At 59.7% G+C, this 16,558-nt stretch overlaps 2 protein-coding genes across 3 annotated transcripts; both read left to right on the top strand.

Annotated features, from left to right (window-relative positions):
• The first annotated feature begins 506 nt into the window (after positions 1-506).
• Positions 507-10,408, top strand: XKRX (XK related X-linked). The gene is made up of 4 exons (XM_061446175.1): positions 507-741; positions 5,383-5,719; positions 7,679-7,938; positions 9,358-10,408. The coding sequence occupies exons 2-4, from the start codon at positions 5,430-5,432 to the stop codon at positions 10,101-10,103; spliced, it is 1,296 nt and encodes a 431-aa protein (XP_061302159.1). The 5' UTR covers positions 507-741; positions 5,383-5,429; the 3' UTR covers positions 10,104-10,408.
• A 257-nt stretch (positions 10,409-10,665) lies between these two features.
• On the top strand, positions 10,666-16,142 carry NOX1 (NADPH oxidase 1). 2 transcript variants are annotated; one of them, XM_061445523.1, is made up of 12 exons: positions 10,666-11,477; positions 13,284-13,394; positions 13,476-13,560; positions 13,635-13,780; positions 13,857-14,038; positions 14,153-14,291; positions 14,380-14,472; positions 14,573-14,808; positions 14,881-15,043; positions 15,145-15,291; positions 15,463-15,587; positions 15,677-16,142. In XM_061445523.1, exons 1-12 carry the CDS (start codon positions 11,433-11,435, stop codon positions 15,801-15,803), a joined length of 1,599 nt encoding a protein of 532 aa, XP_061301507.1. In that variant the 5' UTR covers positions 10,666-11,432; the 3' UTR covers positions 15,804-16,142. The 2 variants fall into 2 exon arrangements, with proteins under 2 accessions (XP_061301507.1, XP_061301506.1); XM_061445522.1 differs by lacking the exon at positions 10,666-11,477 and adding an exon at positions 12,637-12,760 and having other exon boundaries at positions 13,476-13,780.
• Positions 16,143-16,558: the final 416 nt, after the last annotated feature.

Genomic DNA, 16,558 nt, shown 5'->3' with positions numbered 1-16,558 from the left:
AGGATGTTATCCATAGGGATTGCCACGTGTCAGGCAGCCCTGGAGGCACGCACAGCCTCCTGAGGGGCAGCAAGAGCTGGTGTCCCTCCAGCGCCAATGGATTTCCAGAGCAATGGGTGCTCTGCTGCTGTTAACACAAGTGCCCCGAATCCCTGGTGCCAGCGACTGGGAACCCCCGGGAGCCTGGAGCAGCTCCAGGTCACCTCCCCACGTACCACAATGGGCACAGAGGCTGGGAAACCCTCCAAACCCATCCCAAACCTGGCAGAACCCTCCCTTGAATCCCAAGCGGTGGCGTGAGGGCCATGCCCAGCTCCATGGGCTCAGGTTGCAGAGCAGAGACTGGCCCTCATCCCATAGAGACACGCAGAGAGCAGAGGGAGCCCCTCATCCAGCACGGCAGGGACCCCCCGGGCAGTGCCAGTGGGTACCCGCCGCCTGGGTTTCCTTGGTGACTGTTGCCAGGTGAGAAACTCCGAGGCAGAATCTATCCTCTTGGTGGATAACTGGAGGTGTTCCTCGCTGGAGCCATCACCGGAGCCCCCCAGGGAAGGCTGTGCCCGGGGCACTGGGGCTGCTCAGCCCCTGGCATCGCTTCCCGGAAGGCAGCACGTGTTTTGGGGCTATTTCTGCCTCGCTGGAGTGCCGCGGGCGAGGGAAGGAGGCGAGAGCACAGGACGGAATTGGAGCACAGATGGACACGGGCTGGCGGGCTGCCCTGCCTTGGCTTCACTAGACCCTGTGAGTATGTACCCGAGCTGGCGTCAGGAACCCCGATGAGACCCCAAGGTGAGGGGCTGAGTGAGGGGGACGGCAGTGGCAGAGATGGGGAGCTTGCACATGAGGAATGATGGCTTGCAAGGGAAAGCAGTGACCAGTGCAGTGCTATGGGGGCTGCCTGTAGCATTTATCGTGGGGTGATGAAAGCCGAGGTGATGGCAAGGACAATAAAGCCTGGCAGGAATATTTCCAAGCTGTTCTGCTTTGCTTGGGATCGCATCGACTGTGGCCAAAAAAGCAGGGCGAGGGCATGCCCAGCCTTTGGGGAGGGACTCATCTCTCTGTTGAATGCCTCCGAGGCGGCACACGAAGGCAGCGCCGAGAGATGCGCCGTCCCTTTAAATCCCAGCACGGCTCTGGTGGTTACCGATAACCCGGATCCTACGAGCTCCTAAATCCCAAGAGCTAATTACAGACGAAGGCCCCGCGGTCAGGCTGGAAATGCAAGATAATTACAGCCTGTGCCACGCAGACCTGGTGGCAATGGGCACCGGGGGTGTTTGCTGGCACGGTGGCAGGGAGTAAAGCAGGATTGCACCATGGCTTCCACACCGGCACCAAGCACAGTGGAATCCGGTTGTGTTCCCCACCACCAGCCCAGCAACCACTCTCTGAGCTATTTTAGGCACAGAAAGTTGCTTTTCTAGAGCTCTCTTTGCTCCCCCTCCATCACTACCACCACCCCGCAGCAGGCACAGGCACAGGGGAGGTGTGTGCAGGGAGCTGGGTGCTTCTAACCCCATTTCCAGATGGGTGCTTCCCAGCCAGAGCACACACAAATTCCCAGCAGAGGCTTGGATTTGACTGGGGTCTGTGTCATTCCCTGGCGCCTGCGGAGGATGCCAGCTTTATGATGCCCCTTTGAAGGCTACAAGCCCTACCTAGGCTCCTACAGTGGTTTTGCTGAGAGCATTACAGTGCAGCGAAGGACAGTGTAACCCATCCCTCCGGCCTGCCAGGATGCCTGGGCATGTGCAGTGCCTCCTGGCTGGGTAAGCAGGGTGAGCTGTATACTCTTACAGGAGGCGGGACCAGAGGAATCGGTTAATTAAAGTCATTTTAACCCTTCCTTCCCTGGTTTACTGTTACAGCATCACCCGGTGCCTGAGCTGGGACTGTACCCAAAGAGGCACCACCTATAACTATCGCAAACACCTATAAATGTGTTGAAGTTACCTTGAAGATGGTAACTCTTTCCTCGTTAAAGAATTGAAGCCAGGAGTGGCTTGGCCCATGCCAGAGGAGCACAGGGTGCCTGCTTTATGGGCCTAGCCCTGCCGCGAGATACAGAGGGATGAGCTCCTCAGGGCAGCCATGAGTTTATATCCCAGCAGGATAAGGGGGAGAAGCTGCATGAGGAACTGGGCTGGTAAAAGCAGTCTCATGATGAAGTAAACGGAAAGAAATATTTCCCCAACCAGAAACTATTCCACAGACAGCTGGGGCAGGAAAATAGGCAGCTGAGTTACTGAGGCAGCGATGCAGAATCCAAACAGCTCAGGCTGTCAAAACCAGCAAAGCTATTTCCAAACTAAGTAAAGCATTCCCGGCTCAGAGATTCCTGGGAACACGGTGAGGTCCCTGCTCAGGGCGTGCGGAGCCAGGGAACACTGATTTCCATCTCATCCAGCACGTCCTCGCCATCGCTCCATGCTGTTTAATCCTCCTCGGAGCGTGTTGCCGGGGTGGTTTGGGGCCGAAAGGGCAGCGTGGTCCCCACACCCCCCGCTCCACGCTAAGTGCTGGGCTATATTTGGGAAGCCGGCACCGTGCGCTTGGCTCCGAGAGCCGCTCCGGGTCCTAGTGCGGTGCGGCAAGGACCGGAGAGCAGAGCCCGCGGGCTGCGATCCTACCTGGGCTCTTTAAGGGCTCTGGCAAGGAGCTGCCTCCCATTCCCATTTCTTCTCCTTTTACAGGAGCTGAGCCGCCAGGCATGTGTAAAGCACACACGGCTATTTTCAGAGCTGGAGCCTGCTCCCACCCCACGCTCAGCCCAGGCTCTCATAGGCATCAAATCCCGGCAGGCAGACACCCCTGCCACAGCCCCGGGTTCAATGCGTGTGAACACCGGGACTGACAAAATAATGCAGGCTGGGATTAAGAAAACAATGGAGCTGGGATGCTCTCCAGCACTGACATCCGGCACTGGTGGCAGGACTTTGGGAACCCCATGGCAGGCGGTTGGAACTGGATGAGCTTTAAGGCCCCTTACAACCCAAACAGAAGTGAACCATTGAAACCCCTTCACTTTCCTAAGTGGTCCTAGAGATGCCAGCACAGTCCCCGTCTGTTTGGCACCTTGGCTTATATCCTGATGGGCACTTCCATGCTAGTTCTGCATCACATTCACCCCATCCAGCCCCAGTTCTGCTCCAGGGTTCTGGCCCAGCATCCAGGCACTGCAGATGGGGACACAAGGGTGGGATATCCTTCAGTGTCACTAAAGCCGTGCTGGGATTGCAGGCAGAAGAACGGGTCCAGGGAGCGGCGGTGGCAATGGGGACAGGGTGTTTGGTGCTATCTGTGACACAGGGAGTGTTTATGGCCTGCTGTTTACACCGCGGCCAGGTAGGGTTAGGCTGGAGGGGTGACTCACAGCGTGCACCAGAACACAGCCCGCTGCTTGGGTCAGAAAATGGGATAATAGCTGGTGTGGGAAGCGCGGTGAGGCTTCATCCCGCCATTCCCATCATGGGCGCCGGCGCTCCCTGAAGCAGGTCTGGAATTCTTGAGTGCTTAAACAATTGCTCATTTCATCACGAAACAAGGGAAGATGAAATCATCAATGGGATGAGTCGGAGCCCAGGCATTGCTCAGCCGAGGGCTTGGTGCCCTGCCAGGCTCCTGGGGGATGCTTTTAATTTGGATAAATGGAAGTTGCATAAATGGTGTGAGTTGCCCCTTGCTCTGCTACTACAGAGGTGTGGGCACAGTTGGCAGTGCCCTGTCACTGTCTGAGTGCCCATCCAGGCCTATGCGCAGCTCCCATCCGGGTATCCACAGCATCCGGCTCCTTCCTTTGGATGCTGTTCCCTTTGCCCTCTGTCCCACTGGGGTTCTTTTTGGAGAAGCTGTTTCCAAAACCAGCTGGAAAATACATGATTGTCATACCAGAGCTGAGCAATGACACGTGGGTCCCTGTCTGCGCCGGTCAGGCCAGTCCCTGTGAGCTCATGGTGTTTGTGGCTTCCCAAAGCAGCTCCTCAGCTGCTTGGAAGGAAAAGTGCTGAGACCGGGATTGCTTCTGAGTGAGAGCTGCCATTGGGGAGACGCAGCCTTGGAGGGCTCAGATGGTTTCATTCCCAGCTTTGCCACTGATAAGCCCGGTAAAAGAGGGGGAACTTGTGTGGGGGGCTTGGGAGGGTTCATGCTTTTGGCTTGTATGGGGCTGGGTGAGTGATGGATGCAGCGTGGGCACCTCCCTGTGAGAAGGTCTGGCTGCTGAGGGATTTAAAAGCTACCTAAGACTGGAAGTCTGCCTAAACCAGGGGAAAACAGCTGACCTCAAACGCTCCGTGCCTTGTCCCACCTCTCCCAGACAGCCAGCGTGTGCCCAGGCTGGACTGAGTAACCTGGCAGGCAGTGCATGCTTGGGAAGGCAGCACATGGGCATCATGGTGCCAGCACCACCGCTTGTGAGGGAAAGGCAGGGGTGAGGGTCTCAGTGCATGATGGGCAGAGCAGGGACCTCATGGCTGCGTGGTGACTGAGGTGTGGGGCTCAGCTTGCTGCCCTGGGCTGAACCACAGACACAGTGGATGTGGGGCTGAATGGTGGGCTCAGCAAAGGCTCCATCAGTGAGGTCATATATCCCATCACCTTGAAAGTGTGTTCTTGAAGGCAATGGGAAAAGCACCCTGTTGCTCAGCTGTAGGACAGTGTGGTCTTTACTAATTCCTACCTGGAGCTGGGAGCATCCAGGATGCAAGAGCCACATCTCTGCTGTAACACCCTCCTCAGACTTCGAGACCCACCCCAGCTGCCTGCAGACCCAAAGGGATGCCCCTGCTGCAGCTCAACTTGCTTAATACCAGCCTGCTCCCTGCCCCGTGGTGGGACCCCGCTGTCTCTAGGGATGAGAGCCCTTGTCTGGGTGGCCCCCCCATGTAGCGGCACTTTGGGGTGCTGATGGCTGCCAGGACACAAGGGAGCCAGGACTTTGCAGGGAGGTCCCAGGGAGGGTGCTTGGGGGCTGCAGGGGGGGCTGGCAGGGCTATGGCTGATGGGGTTGTGGGTGCTGCTGGGGTGCCCTGGGCTGGTGGGGTGGTTTGGGGTGGGGGTCCTGGCCGTGTTGGGGATGTCCTGGAATGGGGGCACCCGGCAGAGGCAGGGAAGGAGGATCCTGGGATAGGGGAGCTGGGGCTCCTCGGGCAGGGGCCTCCACACGGGTGGGCACCCCGGTACCGCACCGGGAGGGTCCCTGCCCGGGGTGTCCCGCCCCCTGCTCCGGTCGGGGCGGGCCCTTAGGGCTGCCGGTGCGTCCCGTCCCCGCCCCGCCGGGCTCGGCTCGGCTCGGTGGGGCCGGGGCAGGGAACCCGCGGCGGCACGGAGCGGCGGGGGAGCCCCGCTCCGCCCTGAGCGCGGCTCCTCTCCCCTCTGCAGCCCGGGATGTGGCCGCGGCGGGGCTGAGCGGCCGGGCCGGGGCCGCGATGGACGGCCCGAGCGGGGGCTGCCCGCCCGCCGCCCCGCTGCGGCCGAAGCTGCCGCTCGGCATCGTGTTCTCGACGGCGCTGTTCTGCGGGGAGAGCGCGGCCGCCGCCGTGCTCTGCTTCTCCTACAGCCACTCCGACGACCGCTTCTGGCTGGCGCTCACCATCTTCTTCATGCTCTGCCCGTCCGTGCTGGTGCAGCTCACGCTCATCTTCGTGCACCGCGACATCAGCCGCGACCGGCCCCTCATCGGGCTCATGCATCTGCTCCAGCTCGGGCCCATCATCAGGTGAGCGCAGCGGGGATGCGGGGACCCCCGGCAGGGATGCGGGGATACCCTATAGAGATGAGGGGACCCCCCCCCAGCAGGCACCGGGTGAGAGCAGGGTCTCTCCCGGCAAGCCCGGAGCTGCTCCTGATGTGTCCCCATCCTGTTCCTCCCTGGGGGCTCTGCTGCTCCTGTCCCATGGGGGTCTTGTGCTCGGCCACCTGCACCCGGTGGTGCCACGGTCCTCCCCAGGGGTTGCTGCCTGCTCTCCTCCAGGCACGACTCGGCTCTGCCAGCCTGTTGCATCTCAGCTGCTCTAAAGGCTCTTCCTACTGCTGCTTCCTGCAGCCCAACTGCTCCCTTTGCCTCTGGGTTTTGTCCTGTTCTTGCTTAGGCTGGCAGCACAGATGTAAATCCTGGCTGCGTGCTTGAGGTGACATGGGTCCTGCCCCCCCCTCCAAAGGTCCCCAGTCCTGGTGCCAGCTTTGGGCCGTGGAGAGAGGGGCTTGGTGCAGGAGTGGGGCTGGTGTGGAAGCTGGGGTCCGCTGAACCATGCTGGGAGAGGAGGTGGGTGTTGCACAAGCCAGAGAAGTGCTGATCTCTCACTGCTTGGGAATGCTGTGGAGCCTCCCTGGGCTGTGCCACCCCGGGCACCCTGCTCCATGAGAGCACACAGAGGGTGCTATGGGCAGCATGGCAGAGCCACCATCTCCAACGGGTCCTGCCCCAAGGGCACACTTTGGGGCACACCATGGCCTGTACCACACTTCCTGTGGCACCAGGAACAAGCAGGGTGCTGGAGACATCCTTGTTGTGATGTTTCATCTTCAGAGGGTACCGGGGAGCCTCACCTCGGTGCCATCAGCCGTTTGATGGGCTGTGGGGGCACATCAGCCCATGCTGACCCATGGTGATGCATCAGATGATGATGATAGTACTTGGCCACTTGCAAGAGCCAGCCAGAGATGCTCAGGGAAGGCTGCTCGCTGGGCTGGTAATGGAGCTGAGAAGGTCTGGCAGGGCACTGGGACTGCTGGGACTGCTCATGGAGCCAGACTTTATGGACTGAGCCGTTTTCCCGTTAGAGGTTGCAGTGAGCCATGAGCGTTGGCCTCATCTGGCAAGAGAACGTACCCAGAAACCTCATTCCATTTGGGTCTGAAACAGAGCAACTTCTGCTGCCCTAATGAGCACTCACAGATAATTACATCCCATTGGCCCCAGAGCCAGCTCATCCCTGGGTGGGAGCCAAGCCTCTTGGATGGGTCCTCCTCTGCTGATTGCCTCCAGCCCGTGCACCCCACTGCATGGCTGTGTGTGGAGGGGAGGGGGGTCCTCCCTCGTGGCAGGAACCCACATCCCCTGCGCACACATGAGGGTGTCCTGCGGGGAAGCGGTTGCGGAAGCGCTCTCTTATCTCTCCATGGCACACACAGCTTCACCCTGCGCTCCCCTTCCTGCCATCCCCACCAAGGAGGAAACGTAGAAGCCTTCTACAAGAGGAGAGATCAAAAGTGGTATCAGAAGCTTCTCTCACCTCTGCTTAGAGGAAGGCATGCTTTTTGTGTCAGTGAGGGAAACGGAGCCCAAGAGTGATGAACAACTTCCTGTAGCTCTCATTCTGAGAAGAGCTACGGTTTTGTACCCTGGATGCTGCCCTTCTTGCATCAGTTGTTGCATCCCTCGCTGGGGTGGTTGTTGTCCCCCTGCCCTACATGCTTCACCCTGAGTGCTGGAGCAGAGAAGTGACCACCGGGCATCCCCACGGTCCTGGTGTGACCCTGTCCTCATCCTGATATCCTGCCCTCATCCTGACATCCGAAGGCCAGGGACTGCCCGCAGCACTACTGAATGCTCACTCACATCATTTGGGCTGCTCTCAGCAGGGTCAGGGTCCATCCAGCACTGGGTGAAGAGGGTCTGGATGCACTGGGGGGGGGGGCACATGAGGCTGTGGGTGACACTGCCACATCCTTGCAGGTGCATGGAGGCTCTGCTGGTGTACTGCTGGTCGGGGAGGCAGGAGGAGCCCTACGTCACCATCACCCGCAAGCGGCGGCTGCGGAAGGGCTACGAGGTGGAGATGGAGCAGGAGATGGGTCACTCGGAGCGGCGCCTGGCCACGCACCGCAACGCCTTCAAGCGCATGGCGGTCATCCAGGCCTTCCTGGGCTCCACGCCGCAGCTCAGCGTCCAGCTCTATATCAGCATCCTGGAGAAGTACGTCCCTGCTGCCCGAGGTAAGGGTGCCTGGTGTGTGGGGACCCACAGGGACAGGCCCCATAGCTATGGGTGGTGGTTGGCGTCCCACAGAGCTCTGCGGGGATGGTGGCCACTGGATAACGTGGAGCACGACCTGCACTCATCCATCCCTGGTTTGCTTTTCCCACTCTGTGCTCTCCACCTGGATGTGACGCTTGGGAAAGCGGGAAGAGCTGGACATGCTACTCCCAGCCCTGCTGCTCACAGATATCTGCACTACAGGGCCATCCATGCACCCAGTGGCCTGTCCCATGAAAATGCCATGTCCCTGCCCCACGTTGCTCCAGTCTGCAGCAGTTGTTGTTGTTTTCCAGCCAGCTACATGCTCTGGCTTCCTCACAGCCCCTCTATTGGATCTATTTCCAATGACAGAAATAGATCAAGTAGAAATAGATGGAAATAGAATAGAATGCTCTGGGTTCCTCACAGCCCCTCCGTTGGATCTATTTCTGCGCCTCTCCCAACAGCCGCAGCTCCCAGTCCCGCGCTTCCACTCCCAGGCTCCTTTGCCTGCTCCCAGGATGTTTATGAGCTCGGGGCTGGATGTGCCGGAGCAAGCTCTTAACTCCCACTTCGGCATGCTGCTGAGCCAGACACGCAGGAGCTCTTGCACCACAGCGGTGCAGCGCCTGGGGACGGAGCTGCCCTCACCAACCTACTCTGTGGCCGGGCTGGGAGCCCAGAGCTGTGCCCATGGAAGAGTGAACATGGGGGATGCCCCATAGAGACCCCCTCCTTGGCCATATCCCCCTGAAAGGGGGTTTTAGGGAATGGAAGCATCAGAGGGAGGATGAGCACCAGTGCCCCTCCAGCAGCAGATGCAGGAGGTGAATCCAGGTTGGCACATTCCAGGTCATTCCCTTGCAGCTCGGGTGCCTGAGCTCAGTCCTGCATCTCACAGCCATCACCACTGGCATGGCACAACTGGGACCAGATACTTCCCATTTGTTCCATTGCAGTTTTCCTGGCTGCAGTGAATGGGAGCAGCTGCCAATGTTCCGTATGAATGATCTTCATCCTGAGTGATAAGACTAGGGGTGATGAGTGCAAACTTAAACAGGGGAAGTTCAGGTTAGATATAAGGAGGAAGCTCTTTACTGTGAGGGTGATGAGGCACTGGAATGGGTTGCCCAGGGAGGTTGTGAATGCTCCATCCCTGGTGGTGCTCAAGGCCAGGTTGGACAGAGCCTTGGGTGCCATGGTTTAGTGTGAGGTGTCCCTGCCATGGCAGGGGGTTGGAACTGGACGACCTTAAGGTGCTTTCCAACCCAAACCATTCTCTGGTTCTATGATTCTATCTTGCCCCTGGATGAGGCCGGCTCTCGAGATGCTCTTGGGGTGAACGGTGGGCTACAGTCCCCAGCGCTGCCTGACTGCTCTGTCCTCTCTCTTTGCAGCGGTCCTCATGGGCATCTGCCTCGTGTCAGTCACCTACGGAGCCCTCGTCTGCAACGTCCTGTCCATCCAGGTCAAGTACGATGACTACAAGGTCCAGCTGCGGCCGCTGGCCTTCCTCTGCATCGTGCTGTGGCGCAGCCTGGAGATCTCCACGCGCGTGGCCGTCCTCGTGCTCTTCAGCACCGTCTTCAAGCACTGGATCATCCCCATCGCCCTGGCCAACCTGCTGATCGTCTTCTTCATGCCTTGGGTGCAGTTCTGGCGCAGCGGCACCCGCCTGCCCGACAACATCGAGAAGAACTTCAGCCGCGTGGGCACCGTGGTGGTGCTTTGCGCCTTCACCCTCCTCTACGCCAGCATCAACATGTTCTGCTGGTCAGCCGTGCAGCTCAAGCTGGCTGATAGGGACCTCATTGACAAGTCCCAGGACTGGGGCCGCTTGGCTGTGTACTACGTGGCACGGCTGATGGAGAACACGGCCCTCGTCGTCCTCTGGTACTTCTTCAAGACGGATGTCTACGAGAACGTCTGCACGCCGCTGCTGGTGGTGCAGCTGCTCCTCGGCTACTGCCTGGGCATCTACTTCATGCTCCTCTTCTTCCAGTACCTGCATCCCTGCCGACAGCTCTTCCAGCACAACGTTGCTGACTTCTTGCACTGTGTTTGCTGTCGCCGGCGCCCGTCGGGGACCCCTCTGCACCTCGAAGCACCGTATGAGCCTGGTGTGAGGCACAGCATCGTCTGAGGGACAGCCAGCACCCGGCTATGGACGCAGAGATGTGCTGGCAGACGTGGCACAGACCAAGCACTGCTGGCCCTTGGTCCCTGCACATCCCACAGTGCCATGGGGACAGGAACGTGTGTGTGCCTGCCGCGCACATGGACACAAAGGACTTTGGGATGCTCAAACTGCCGCTGCAAGCAGCCGCTGTGCAGTGCACAGCCCTATAGGTGCCCTGACACCCCAAGCTGCCCGCTGCGGTACACACAGTGACCCTGGGGACACGGGGCCAGCGGGACTGTTTTAAGCAGTAAAGAACCTCTGCTGTGGCTGCGTGTCCGGGTGCTGGCACTGACTCATGTGAGGGTGGGACCATCACCGTCGCGCCGGGGCTGGCATGGGTGCGCACCCATTGATTGTGCTCACGGGTACCAAGCAGGGGCTGTGCCAGTGGGTACTGGGGTAAAGGGGGAGCCCCACAATGGAGCCGGGAAGAGGCAGGAGCATGGCAGGAGAGGGGCCTGCCTCATCCTGCACCTCCCTCAGCGTGGCCATGGCTGCGGGCCAGGCGCGAGGCGGTGAGGAGCAATCCTGCCCAACCTGTTCCTCCAGGCCCCAGGTGCTGTTCCCAGCCAAGCACCCAGCACCGCAGGGCTCAGGACGCTGCAGTGGAGGGCAGGCAGGAGAGGAAGGGTGGCTGGCACAGCAGCAGGGATGCTGATGTGACCCGGGCATCCCGGTGCCAAATCAGGAGTGTGCCACCCCCCTCCCCAGCATCCTTTGTGGGGTCAGCTCAGTTAGGAGGATGCTGGTGCCAGGCTGAGGGCGCTCATGGAGGTGCAGCACCGCTGGTGCTCAGTCTTAATTCACCCACCCTGGAGTGGATCCCTGGGTTGGATCCTGGCATCAGCACAGTGCTGGGATGCTTCTCCTCCTCCTCCAATGGTTTCTTGTAGCACAGAGGCAGTGAAGGCTGGTGAGGAAGGCCGGGAGCAGCACAACAGAGCTGAACCCTCTGCACCTTCCTCCCACCAGGAAATTCCCTTCAGAAAAGCCCATTTTGTCCCCAAATAGTGCAAACATGCACAAGGAGCACCCTGATGCCCTGCAGCACCCAGCCATGGTGCCATAGGGAACCCCTCCACGGTGACTGTACCCATCCGGCGCAGGGGACTGATGTCAGGGCTGTCTGCCTGGGTCAGCCCTGCCTTCCTGGAAGGCGGCCTTTGAAACCAGCCCGCATTTCCTCAAAGGCTCCTCAGGGGAAAGTCCCTGAGGAGCTGCTCCCATGGCCGGGGCTGCCGCTGCCTCCATAAAGCCCCGGGCAGGCAGCACCGGACCTGACAGTGCACCATGGGCAACTGGCTGGTCAACCACTGGTTCTCTGCTGCGGTCCTCGTGAGTGTGTGGGGCTGGGGACAATGCAGGGGGCTATGGGGAGCATGGGCTGGGGGGATCGCAGGGGGAAAAGGGGGCTGATGGGCAGGGAGAGACAAGCATCCCCTCTGCTCAGCCAACCTGCAAAGCACCGGTGGCCAGGAAGGGATGGGGCTCCTAAAGCTTAAGGAAAGGGGGGATCCTGAGATAAAGCTTAAAAATGGTATCACTTGCCTGGCTGCTTTGGTTGGGAATGTCTTCTCCCCATGGGAAAGCAGAAAGCTCCTGTGAGAGCCTGCACTAGGTGATGGTGGACACTGTGGATGACTGGTGCTGTGTCACGGCATCACTGCTGTTATGGGGCTCATCTGGGTGGCACCGCTTGGAAGGAGCTGCAAGTGCATGAGAAACGGGGATGTGCAGCTTAAAATCATGGAATGTGTTGGAAGGGACCTTAAAGCTCATCCAGTTCCAATCCCTTGCCACGGGCAGGGACACCTTACACTGGAGCAGCTTGCTCCAAGCCCCTGTGTCCAACCTGCCCTTGAACACTGCCAGGGATGGGGCAGCCACAGCTTCTCTGGGCACCCTGTGCCAGAGCCTCAGCACTCTCACAGGGAAGAGCTTCTGCCTAAGAGCTCATCTCAGTCTCCCCTCGGGCAGGTTAAAGCCATTCCCCTTGGCCTGTCCCTACAGGTCCTTGTCCCAAGCCCCTCTCCAGCTTTCCTGCAGCCCCTTCAGGCACTGGAGCTGCTCTCAGATCTCCCCTTCAGGAGCCTTCTCTTCTCCAGGCTGGACCAGCCCAGCTCTCATCCGGTCATCTTCACTTCTTTAAACTACTTAAAGAAAACAACACAAGACAGAGGGGCTTTGGGAGCTCTCTGTGGCTGTGAGAGAGCTGCTGTGGGGTGCAGCAGGGTTGGGCACAGGCTGGCAGTGCCATGGGGCTGAAACTTCCTCCTCCCAGCGTCTTCCCCATGCAGCCCCAACCACCCTTGGGATATGCACCCACTTTTCCTCCTTCCTTATCAGGGTGATGCACAGGGCTGCAGTGACCCAATGGTCCTTTTGCTAGACTCATCCTCCCCACCTTTGTCCCCATGTGCTGCTGCAGCTCATATGGAGCAGGAAGGGCTGCACTGTCCTGATGCACCCTCATGCTAGGGGCAAAGGAGGGTCCCTCATGAGGCCGCGGCTTGTCCCCACAGGCAGCCTGGCTGGGCATCAACATCTTCCTCTTCACTTACTACTTCCTGTTCTTCGACCGGGATGCGCGGTATTTCTACACCAGGGCCATCCTCGGGGTAAGGTTTTCCCCTGCAGCAACCATGCCCCTTCCTTGTCCTGCCCTCTCCCAGCCTGCTCCATCCCAGTCCACAGCCCATGCTGGTCCCTGTCATGTCTCAGCCCAGCATCACCCCCTCCCAGTCCTTCTCCTTGCATAGGATTGTATAGGTTGGATAAGACCTTTAAGATCACTGAGACCAACTATTCCCCAGCACTGCCAAGGCCACTACTAACCCATGCCACTGAGGGCCTCATCTACATGGATCTGAACACTTCCAGGGTTGCTGGTTCCACCCACTTCCCTTGGGAAGCCTGTTACAATGCCTGACCACCCTTTGGGGGCAAAACTGCCCTTTCCTGGCTCAGCAGCACCCCTCTTCCCAGTCTCCACCCCAGCATCACTCCACCTCCCATTCCCCATGTCAGCATCGCTCAACCCCATCCCGCCCAAGCCCCATGCTGAGCAGCACGGCTGCAGGCAGACGTACCCAACCTGTGGCATGGAACAGCAGCGCTCATCCCTCCTCCTTCTTTCCCCAGTCCGCCTTGGCATGGGCTCGAGCATCAGCCAAGTGCCTCAACTTCAACAGCATGCTGATCCTGCTGCCCGTGTGCCGCAACCTCCTCTCCTTCCTCCGCGGGACCTGCTCGGTGAGTGCTCCACGGTGGCACAGCCATCCCCATCCCTATCCCCATCCCTATCCCCATCCCAAGCCCCTGCCTGTCCCTCAGTGCTGCCGGCGGACACTGCGGAAGCAGCTGGACCACAACCTCACCTTCCACAAGCTGGTGGCGTACACCCTGGCCCTGCTCACAGGTACTGCCCTGCGCAGGCTGGGGTATGGTGGGGACCGGGAGGTGACCATGCAGTGACTGCCTGTCCCCTGCCAGCCGTGCACACCATTGCCCACCTCTTCAACCTGGAGCGCTACAACGGCAGCCAGCAGGCCACGGACAGCAGCCTGCCCGCTGTCCTCTCCAAGATGCACCTGCAGGGCAGCAACAAGTGGCTGAACCCCATCCACTCCAACCAGACGGTGAGCGTGACCCTGGCATCCAGCTCCCCATCACCACCAGCCCCTGCATCCCTAACCCATCCTGCTGTTCCTATAGACCGTCGAGTACGTGACCTTCACCACCATCCCAGGGCTGACAGGGGTCATCATCACACTGGCACTCATCCTCATGGTCACGTCCTCCACCGAGTTCATCCGCAGGAACTACTTTGAAGTCTTCTGGTACACGCATCACCTCTTCATCATCTACTTTGCTGGGCTTGTCATCCATGGCATCGCGTAAGGCCCTGGGCAGCAGGGAGTTGGGGTCCCCATTCCCAGTTGGCTTCACGCATTGAGGCTAAACCCTGAACAAGGGGACATGAGCCGGGCTCAACCTTCATCTCCCCACAGCGGGCTGGTGCGTGGACAGACAGAGGAGAGCATCAAGGAGGTGCATCCACACCACTGCGCCCAGTACCTCACACACAAGGACAAGCACTGCAACCATGACTGCTGCAAGGACCCCGAGTTCGGGAGCATCCCTGCCGAGGTAGGGCAGTGCTGGGATGGAGGCAGGGGGAGAAGCTCTTCCCTTTCCCTTGGGATGCTCCAGCCCTTTGCTCTCCTCCATCCCACAGTCCTGGAAGTGGGTCCTGGCCCCTGTCCTCCTCTACATCTTCGAGCGGATCTTGCGGGTCTGGCGTGCGCGGCAGAAGGTGGTTGTCACCAAGGTGTGTGGAGCAGGAGCACGTGTTGAAGCTCCTTGCCATGATGGCCATGGGGAGATGGACAGGAGCCATTCTGGGTGCTGAGCCCCATCCCTCCCCATAGGTGGTGATGCACCCTGCTCGCGTGCTGGAGCTGCAGATGCAGAAGAAGGGGTTCCGCATGGAAGTGGGGCAGTACATCTTTGTCAACTGCCCCTCCATCTCCCTGCTGGAGTGGCATCCCTTCACCCTCACCTCTGCGCCCGAGGAGGACTTCTTCTCCATCCACATCCGAGCGGCTGGAGACTGGACCGAGCGCCTCATCGACACCTTCCAGCAGCAGAAGCTGGAGATGCCCAGGTAGGCTGCAGCCCACTCAAATGGGCTGATGTGGGGAGGCCCAGCTTCTTATCCAGATCATTCCCTGGCCAGGATCGAGGTGGATGGTCCCTTCGGCACAGCCAGCGAAGACGTGTTCCAGTATGAGGTAGCTATGCTGGTGGGAGCAGGTATCGGTGTCACCCCTTTTGCCTCCGTCCTGAAGTCCATCTGGTACAAGTTCCAGCAGGGTGACCAGACCCTCAAGACCAAGAAGGTACGGATTTTCCCATGGGAGCAGCGTGGGTTCGTTTGACACGTCATCCTTCCATCCCTCCTGCTCTGCTCTACTGCAAGCAATCCCTTTCTGCATCCCAGATCTACTTCTACTGGCTCTGCCGGGACACAGGAGCCTTTGCCTGGTTCAATGACCTGCTTGCCTCGCTGGAGCAGAAGATGGCCGAGTCGGGCAAGGCTGACTTCCTCACCTACCGCCTCTTCCTCACTGGCTGGGACACCAGCATTGTGAGTTGACCATGGGCAAGGCAGGGACATGGGGTGGCCCAGGAGAACCATGGCAATGGCTTGCAGGCAGTGGCGTATGGTGGGCATCAGCACTGGATGCTCCTCCATGGTGGGGGACCATTGCTGGGCCCAGGGGTGGTGGCAGGGTCCTCACTGCCCTGCTCTGGCCAGGCCAACAACGTGGCGCTGCGCTTCGACACTGCTGTGGACACAGTGACGGGGCTCAGGCACAAAACCATCTTCGGGCGGCCCATGTGGAACAGTGAGTTCACAGCCGTGGCTGCAGCACACCCCAGGTGAGAGCAGGGCAGGGGGCTGAGGGTGCTGGGGGCACCCATCCTCCCTGAGCCCTTACCTGGTGCTGATGCCCCCATGCTGTGTGCAGGTCGGTGGTTGGTGTGTTCCTCTGCGGGCCGGGGGCCTTGGCGAAGAGCCTGCAGAAGTCTTGCCACCAGCACTCCAGCCTGGACCCCAGGAAGGTCAAATTCTACTTCAACAAGGAGAACTTCTAAGAGGCAGCCAGAATGGGAGCCCCGCGGGCAGGGGACCACGCATCTCACCTCATCCCCCGTGCCTGGGGTAAGCATCTCCTGATGGGTACATGCACTGAAGCCAGGCGAGACAAGGCAAGAATCCTTCTCCATGAGAAACTTGAGGGTCAAAGACTGCTCGGCATGGATCCCCATTGATAAACCAGAGGCACATGCTGCGATGATGCTGCTGCAGCAGTGGGAAGAAGCAGGAGCACCCAGCAGGCTGGGCAGAACTGTGGGACGGGGAGGGGACATGGCTGTGCTGAGCAGGCACTGGGGATAAGCGTGTCCCTCCGGGTTTAAGCAGTCCTCTGCGTGAAAGGGCACATTAAACCTGATTTCATTTGCACTAAAGCCTCTGTGTAGGTACTCTTCCCCCCTCTGCTGCGCTCGGGGGAAGACCCCCACTGCAGTCCTGATCCGACTCTGGAGCAACAGCACAAGAGAAGAGGGACTTGCAGTTGGAGTGAGTCCAGAGGCCATGGAGATGCAAGGGCTGGAGCAGCTCTGCTCTGGAGCCAGGCTGAGACAGCTGGGCTGGGTCAGCCTGGAGAAGAGAACGCTCCTGAAGGGGAGACCTGAGAGCAGCTCCAGTGCCTGAAGGGGCTGCAGGAAACCTGGAGAGGGGCTTGGGACAAGGGATGGAGGGACAGGCCAAGGGGAATGGCTTTAACCTGCCCGAGGGCAGACTGAGATGAGCTCTTAGGCAGAAGCTCTTCCCTGTGAGGGTGCTG

This window comes from Pezoporus flaviventris, unplaced genomic scaffold, assembly GCF_033815535.1.
Source record: "Pezoporus flaviventris isolate CSIRO_AGI_PZ_B2104156 unplaced genomic scaffold, CSIRO_AGI_Pfla_v1 ptg000005l, whole genome shotgun sequence".
NCBI classification, from domain to species: Eukaryota; Metazoa; Chordata; class Aves; order Psittaciformes; family Psittacidae; genus Pezoporus; species Pezoporus flaviventris.
Note: the sequence above shows the minus strand (reverse complement) of the source record. Positions and strands in the feature narration are given on the sequence as shown.